This window comes from Drosophila tropicalis, unplaced genomic scaffold (assembly GCF_018151085.1).
Source record: "Drosophila tropicalis isolate 14030-0801.00 unplaced genomic scaffold, ASM1815108v1 contig_859, whole genome shotgun sequence".
Lineage (NCBI taxonomy): Eukaryota > Metazoa > Arthropoda > Insecta > Diptera > Drosophilidae > Drosophila > Drosophila tropicalis.
Genome location: NW_027173353.1, coordinates 4,671,901 through 4,680,764, shown reverse-complemented (window position 1 = coordinate 4,680,764; position 8,864 = coordinate 4,671,901). Strand labels below are relative to the sequence as shown.

Here is an 8,864-nt window from a genome sequence, read left to right as displayed (position 1 = left end):
CAAAAACAACAACCTTAGAGTGTTGGCGGTTAGGTTACTGGCAAAAAGAAGTAGCAGCAGCAGCAGCAGCAGCAGCATCATCACAACTTTTGCGTAAAATTCCAGTCATGTGTCCCTAACAAATCCCTGCATTATTCATGAAATGATAAGATGACTTTGTGCTGCCATCGTCGTCGTCTCGCCCCCTTTTCTCGGCTCTCACCCATCACTTCTGTGGTTCTTTTTCATCGTTTTCTTCAACACCCTGTTCCTCTTCCTTCTGTTTTTCGTCCTTCAACTACTCTCCTTTTTTTTGTTGCCCTTCTCCCATTGCACGTAATATTTTTACATGCAGTTGCAGCTTCTGCTCTGTTGTTGACTGCATTTAACTACCAACGATATCCGTTAACTATGAAAGTTGGTAAAAAAACGGAGCCAAATAAGGAGAATTTGCAAACTTTGCATACAACGAAAACCAAAAAAGAAAATCCCGTTTCCACCCTAACACACAGAAACCAAAAAGAAAAGAAAACTGGTTTGCCAATATGAATATGCTAATAGTTATGACAGGTAAACTGCAGACTAACACCAACATATTATTATGCATAATGAGTTAGTTATGGGAGGGGCCGTTCGGCGGGCAGTTCGGGCAGCATTAACAGCAGCCCTAATGCTGTTAAGCCTCACTGTTAATAGCAGAACGCACTACAAAGCTACAAAATTTCTTTGGCCCTCTCTCTCTCTTAGATGCTAAACTTCTCTTTAACAGCAGTGAATCTCTTTTGTTGTGCTGTAACTGGACTCAGCTGTCGTGTAAACGAGAGCACGAGCAGCAGCAGCATCGTCAACGCCAACGACTACATCGTCGACGTCGACGAGGAAGAGGACGACACTCTGACGACGGCGCAGAGTATGATAACGAACTTCGTTAGGCCGCATCTCGAGTATTTGCAGCTTCAGTTTCAGTCAGTTCGTAAGCTTGAAACCGCGTGGAATCATTTCGAATAGTAGGATTGCGTTCCGTCTAGTTTTTTGTGTCAAATAAATAACAGTTAATAAGAACAAAATATACATTTATTAAGACAAGCCAAAATGAGAATAAGTGCAAAATATAAATTTAACAAATATAGTGAATGAGCTAAAAGAAAACACGATAAAACCAAAAAAAAGTAAGAGATTTGGGAATAAGTTCAATTAACCCAAATAAACCCATTTGAAATTGATCAATGAGAAAAGAAATGTGACTTTAAATTGACTAACAATTGGACATCAAGATACTTAAATCAACCATTGTATGTGTGTGTGTGTGTGTGATGAGGTTTAAAACTCTTAACTCAATTCGGTTAACTGTGACAGAAACCAAATTGACAACAAAAACAAACCAACAAAATGAATTGGGATAGAGACCAACAGAAATTTGCGGAAATAGATGGGGGCAGGTGCACGTGCTTGCTTAAATATTAAACACATGGATTCGTTTGAATTTGGCATTTAAATTATTTAAGTTGACAAACGCACACAGACTGATGCTGCCACGCCCACTCGTCTGGTTCCTGTTTCTGGCCATATCTGTCAATTCTTTTACTCTATTTAAACCATGTGCCCCCCGTGTGTGTGTGTGTGTGTGTGTGTGTTTTACTTTCCATTTCCCTTTCATACGAGTATGTTCTTCCTGTCTTCGTACCGTCCTGCTTTCCTTACCATTCCTCTTTGCTCCTCCATGCCTTCTCATATTCTTTCTTTTTTCTGTCGTTTTACTCTAACGTTTGTTATTTATTTATAACGACACTGCCAGAGCGTATCCTTTGAACTTTTCTGCATGAGTTTGTCGCTCAGTTTATTTATTTATATTCCTTTCTTCTTCTTCTCCTCTTTTCTCTTCTTTTTTTGTGAGTGAGTGTTGGTTGTTTTTCTTTTTTGTTTTTGCCTGTTCGGTTGTCCTTTTGACTGGTTCTGATGTTCAATTAATTGAGCTTGCCATTGAATCGCTTGTCATACAACTTGGCTAAAATTTGGGTGGTCGGTGTTCTTGGGTTCATTTTAGTTTCCGTATCGTATTCAACGTTAGCCGCTGCTGAAATCTATTCCATTGAAGGGATCCTTCTGACTGAGGTCACCATACAAAAAATAAAGCATAAATCGACGGCAATAATAAAAAATTTCAACAAAATCCGAGTAACTGGAAGCTGGAGCTGGCATCGAAACAGAACTTGCCACAAGCCATAGTTTTTCATTTTATTAAAAAATATTTAAACTTGTAAAAAAAAACATGGATTACGGCTGGCTATTGTTTCTGTTTTCTGCACTTTTAATTGGTAAGTGAGAGCATCGATACGGGGGGATTGATTAAAATGGTTTTTATATCCTCTTAATATACATAGTACATGTGCATATTTGTTCGGTTAATGAAGCGCATACCACGCGGCGTATACGCAATCTACTAAGCTTCACAAATCGCCTTTACTTTTGATTGCGCTTGTTAAATCGTTTTTTGCACTTTTTCAATCGTATTAATATTATTATTATTATTATTATTATTATTATTATAATTGTTATTACCGTCTGCCTTTTACGGCAGCAACCGCAAATCAATATTGACAAAGTTTTCGCCAGCGGTTTGAATTGGCCTGTTTTCCTGCTCTCTGCTCTTTTAATGACTTTTGCAATAATTTCAGCTGCTGGCGGTTGGTGGAACTGCAATTGCAGACCCCTCCATCCTTCCATCCTTCCTTTCTTCATTCATTCATTGGTACGATTTCATCCCTTTTGGCACTTGGTAATTTCAACTGCCGCAACTTTTGCTGCCGCTGATGCTGCACATCTTGAGTGCAGTTTAAACTTAAATTGTATTTTTGAAATGTTCGCAATTAGGCAGACTGCCAAAGGCATCGCCCTCATCTCGCCTTGCCTTGCCTTGCCTGGCTGTGCCTTTCCTCGCATCGCATCTTGCCACTCTTGACTGCCTCGTGGCACATAAATTGCCAATGGCAATGGGGCAATTAATTTGCAGCGCATTAAATGAGCTGGCAGTTTTCTAACAAGAAGTAGAAGAAGCATTTTCCAAAACGCGAGATTTTACTCTCATGGTCTATATAAGTTTCTATGTATTTCTGTCTATGTGCTTCTATGTGTGTGTTTGCGTGTGTGTGTGTGTGTGTTCGTTTTAGAAAGTTAACTAAAATGCAGTTGAGAAAATTGGCAAAGAAAATATACGAAAGGAATTTACTCTTGCCAATGATTATATGGCTCTATTCTAATTATTCCAAAGAACAATTTTGACACAGTCTTATTTGCATTTAAAAACAAATATTCAAAGTCTTAATCATTAGAATAAAGTAGTTGCAATTGCTACATATATCCGTAGATTGGTAGTATACTATTTTCATCGTTTAGTTTAAATCTTTAAATAGAAAATTTTAGAAATCCACTGATTTAGTTACATATTGAAACTTTCATGACTTTCAGTAATTACTTATTTATTTCTTGCCTTTGATGTAAATAATTCTTTAGCTGCTTGAGTTAATCAATTTATTAACTTTGATGTTGATACTTTTCTTAGGAACTATGGAAACGTAACCACTCAAAAAAGGCAAACATTTTTTCTTTAAGTGGATTTACAAAATATTTTTGTAATTATAAACTCTTTCCGGCAACATATTGTATGGATTATAATTTGAGCTGAAAGAAGCCAACTATTGCCATGTACCTACATTTTGAAATAGGGTAAATTGTGTATTGAGTGAGGGTATACGAAAAGTTTTCGCTCATATTTGCGGCTGCTGGACTGTGGCTGACACATTTTACTTACACACCTCTGAGCACATTCAGACAGCACCAGCAGCAAAACCATTCATTCAGCGGCATTACAATGGTTCCCATTCACTTGCTTACTTGCATGTGTTCCCGACACACATACGCACACCTACACTCATACACAATAGTATTGTGCCAAAAGGAGTTGTGTGAATGTTTGTGCAAAAGTTTTGTGATGCTTTTGCACGCGTTTCAATATTTTACTGTATGTTGGCCAGTCCAGAGTTCCAGCAATTTAACTTGCCTAATGGAATTAAATATTGTCCATTGTGAACTTTCAATTTGCAAAAGTCACAGGTAGCCACATAACATAAAGTAAATACATATAACGAATAGCTTAGGTGTGTTTATTTACATAGGCAATTAGTTCACAACTTCGACTGATATTGTGTGTGTGTGTGTGTGTGTGTGTCATGGCAAATGCAATTAATTTAATTTAGGATATGTCACAAATACAGACACACACAGATCCATGTGCAGTTGTGTGGGCCACTGATTTAAATATATTGTTATATGATATTCTCTTGTAGATGTCTCTGTCAACAGTTTGTGGGTTTTTGCAGGGCTTAAATCTTTTTGCATAAAGTATTACCGAAATGGTATAGGCAATACATTTTTAACCAGCTGTGTATATGTATGCACAATGCTTGTAGGTGTTGCCACAAAGGAAACCGAATCTGTTTGCACACAGACAATGGCACACCCATTCACATATGAAGATAGACACTTGCTGGAAAAAAGAAGAAAAACCACAAGCGAAATGTTTGCTTAAATATCTCAACATATCTAAATGAATTTATCCCTAAACTTTGTCGAAGCTTAGTTCTCCTCTCTGCATATATAAGTATGCAAATATCTAAGGAGGAGAAGAATGTGTTTTTCTAAAATTAAACGTGTACAGGTTAATTATCAGGATAGTTTGCATTTTAATGTTCGGTGTGCGGTTACCTTGAAGAAGGCTTATATAATAATCCACAAAACTTGAAACAGCTAAAAACTTTGTAGCTTCTTTTTAACTTCACCCAAACTCTTACCACACTTTTAGCTTAAAATGATATGCGATATCGAACTTAAGATAGGAAAAACGATGGAGAAGAAAGTTTCTTCTCGTTTCGCAATCGGAATGAATCTGAGCAATTTCTTTTAGTTCCAGTGGTTCCAGGTAAATTTAATATGGCTAATCCAGAAACATTTTCTACTCATGTTCCTCTTGGCTAAAAACTAAGCTGAGGTTATTCAGATTGCAGCTAGCATAAATACATATGCCAGTTACACATGGCCAGGATTTTTATCATTCATTCTCTCCCACCTCTCGACTCTTGGTTCCCTTTTGCTTCTGTGGGGATTCAAAATGCTTTCTTACCTAAGCCCAAAACTAACTGTTTTGTATATTCATTTCATGAAATTTTCAAATTTATTCGATGTGTTGCATGTGCCAGGCCAACCGTATAACAAAAGCTGGTCACCATGCACTCGGCCCAGCCCACATTGCGGGTCAGTCACCTATGCGGTCCAGGAAATTTTGCACAAAAATTTTGTTGTATGTTGCGCTTTTAGATAAAAGGTTTTGGCACTGAGTTTTCACATGCACTATCTAATTAATATTGTGTGTTGATTTTCATACATTTTATTCTGTGAAATATTTTTGCAAATTGAACCAACTATTTTCAATTATTTTAGATCTTCATGGTGTTCATGCATTGTTTGTAACCGATATTAGTGTACCGGAAATTGTGGATTTTCGGGATAATGTCACGCTAATATGTAACTACGATATGAGTGGGCATACTCTCAACTCGGTGAAATGGTATAAAGATCATCTGGAGTTCTTTCGGTAAATAAAACGCAACTTTGAATTAATCCAACGAGTTTTAATATGTGACTTTTGGTATGCATAAAGATATACACCTCTGATGCATCCGGTGTATATAAAGTTTCCAGTAACCGGATTACAAGTGCTCGATGGCTCTTACTATTGCAATGAATCCAGTTGTCGGCTTGGGTTGAGTTTACAAGGAGCCAAGTCGACGGGAGTTTACAAATGTGAGGTTAGTGGCGATGCTCCCCACTTTAAGCTGGCGGCCAAAGAGGACAACATGACGGTAGCAGGTGGGCAGCAAGCACACATAGCACACAAATTCCCATAACTAATAACTGGCATTAATTACTCCTACCACTAACCATTAGCTCTGCCTCAAAGCGACCCGCTAATCGAGAGCTTCAATTCGATGTATCGCATGGAGGAGTTCCTGAGTGCCACCTGCTCCTCGGACTATTCGAGTTTACCTACCCGACTTACCTGGTACATCAATGGCGAGCAGGTTAGACAGAGGCCATCCATCTATTAGTCTGTCGATTCCATAGATTTCCCTCACTAATTCTCTTTGCAGCCGCTGCTGGGTGAGCTACAGCCCACCATAGACACAAGCATTCCGGCCCATGATTATGTTCTACGAAGGCAGCGCCTGCAGGTGCATTTCTATTTGCAAGGCCAACGATTCTATCAGTCAGGCAAAATCCTCGAACTAAAGTGCGTAGCGGAAATTGAGAATTATCCGGAGCTGCGTCGGGAAACGTCGCTTAGTGCATCGCTGTCACAATTCGATAATTTCAACAATCAAATGCTGAGACATGCGGGCGCAAGTAAGTATCTCAATTTCATGTTCATGGTTTTGAGCAAAAAGCAGCAAACTAGAACAACCACGAAAATCCCGGCTTCTTTTTGAACGGGAAACCGAAATCCGTTTTGGTCCTGTGTGTGTGTGTGCTCTTTACATTCCAAATCATGCAATTAACTAACAGCTCTCCGTACTTCCTCCGCCTCTCTTTCTTTTTATGCCCTGCTCTGGTTTTTTTTTTTTAATACCATGCTCAAAGATTCGGCTGCTGCCACACAAAGGAACTGCATTTCGGCAAGGACGACGTTAATTTCCGTTTGTTTTGTGATAATTTCGTTAGCGAAATGTTTGCAACGGCCATCATGAACAGTCATATGGAGAACCAAGGAAACCGTATCCGAAATGCTTTGGATGGCAGTTTTGCCAACTATATCAACACATTAGTTAGCTAGTTAGTTAGGATAGCAGACAGCTCGGTTTGAAATCAGAGACAGAGAAAGAGAGAGATTTAGTCAATAAAGTGGGTAACTGGAGTGCGCGACAATTGCCATTTGTATATATATAAAGCAATCTGACAAGAAGAAGACGAAGAAGATGCAAGAGATGGAAACGTGATCTCTCAAACTTACATCATTTCAATGTGTGTGAAAAAGAATTAAAAGTGAAGTACCTACACAATAAGCCAGTTATACATATACACATACATACACATAAAGCAATGTTATTTCCATTAAAAATCCTTTTACAAACTTTTCTGTTTAGAATGTAATTTTATTGAATTTAATTCAACATCATTTTCAGATTAAGCAATATTGAAGGACACTATAATTGGTTAGACTTTCGATAGATTTCTGATTTAGATTAGGTTTTTGTACTTAATAATAATATTCGTATGCGGGTTTATAGTGCATATATCTATTGGTTAAGATGTACATACATATATAGTTTTCATTTAGTTTCCACTCACATTTACTATTAACAACTTGAATCCAATTACTTACACAGGATGAAAAAAAACACAAAAACAAATTAATGCACTTCAAACAAGCAAAAATTCTGCTTGATATTAGTCATATATAAAAAAAACATAAAAAAACAAAAATAAACACAAACAACCACGAATTTTTAATGTAAATATATACAAACATATATATTTTTTTTCGAAATGACATTTTTGTGCACATATTTCCAAAAAAAAAAAAAAAAAAAAACAAACACAGACACAACAAATGCAAAGTGATTACCATAAAAAACAAATGCAGAGAAGACAGCACAAATCGATTAACATGAGATGTTATCAATGAAATACTATACGAACGAGTGTGCAAATGCTGTAAAAACCATTATTGGCATAACTATAACTACAGTAAGTGTTGTTTTATGTCATCTGCCGATATGTACAATTAAGTGTAGCATAATAATAATAAAATAAATAAACCAACAACATCCACAATAACATCAACAAATGCTGTAAATACAATTTTAAACATTATAAACAGAGGCGAAAGGATAACAACTATGAATCATTATGTTGCCAAAGCCAAAAACAAACTCTGCGCATTCTATCTAATTGTAATGGAATGTACTATAAGTCTAACTAAAATATACATGGAAAACAAAATAAACCAAAAACTAAAAGTAAAGCCACAACAACAACAACAAAACTTTACTGCAAAACTATTTAGAATAAGTGAGAAAAAATAAATGAATTAAACAAGAAAACAAGAAAAAAAATTAAATAGATTAAACTACATTAATGTATGTATGTATTTATTTATATATATATATATATATAGGTACATATATATATGTCAAATGGTGTACACGACGAGGTCAATGTCCCATTAACACAATAAGCTGCAAATCATTTGAAGGGCAATTCACAATTACACTCCATAAATACAAAGAATAAAACTAAATAATAAAAAAAAAAAAAAAAAAAAAAAAAAAATGATTTACTAAATAAACGAGTGAAAAAATTAAGCTTGGAAAAAATCATTCGCTAGTGCTTCTCATTTAAAAAAAAGGAGGTAAAAAACGAAACTTTATTGAAACATTATCAAAGGGTTGGGTTAATTTTTAAACCATCTTGTTTGTAGTTATTTTTAATCCAATTAAAAATAAAAACCCATACATTGAGACTAATTCTGATCAAGCCGAACTTTGTATACTCTTTCAAGTTTATGTTTCTGTTTTTCTCTAGAAATTAAAGCAATTCTTAGTTATCTAGTTATCCGATCGTGAAGTTGATCTTCTAAAACTTTATAAGAAAGAAAAAAGACCAAATATAGATGCTTCCAAAGGGATAGACTCTTATATAGCAGTCAGATTCATAAGAGCTACATAGATGAAGGGAAAGTCCAGACAGAAGAGAACTCTACAGGCACCCATTTGTGCAAGTGCATTCAAACAGGAACTAACTACATACTGTCATGGTTAAAGTACAAATTAATT

At 36.2% G+C, this 8,864-nt stretch overlaps 1 protein-coding gene across 1 annotated transcript; it reads left to right on the top strand.

Moving 5' to 3' along the window:
- Nucleotides 1-927: 927 nt before the first annotated feature.
- Nucleotides 928-8,296, top strand: beat-Va (beaten path Va). The gene is made up of 7 exons (XM_068297092.1): nt 928-1,148; nt 2,024-2,294; nt 5,473-5,626; nt 5,693-5,901; nt 5,980-6,113; nt 6,183-6,435; nt 6,670-8,296. The coding sequence occupies exons 2-7, from the start codon at nt 2,249-2,251 to the stop codon at nt 6,774-6,776; spliced, it is 903 nt and encodes a 300-aa protein (XP_068153193.1). The 5' UTR covers nt 928-1,148; nt 2,024-2,248; the 3' UTR covers nt 6,777-8,296.
- The last annotated feature ends 568 nt before the right edge of the window (nt 8,297-8,864 follow it).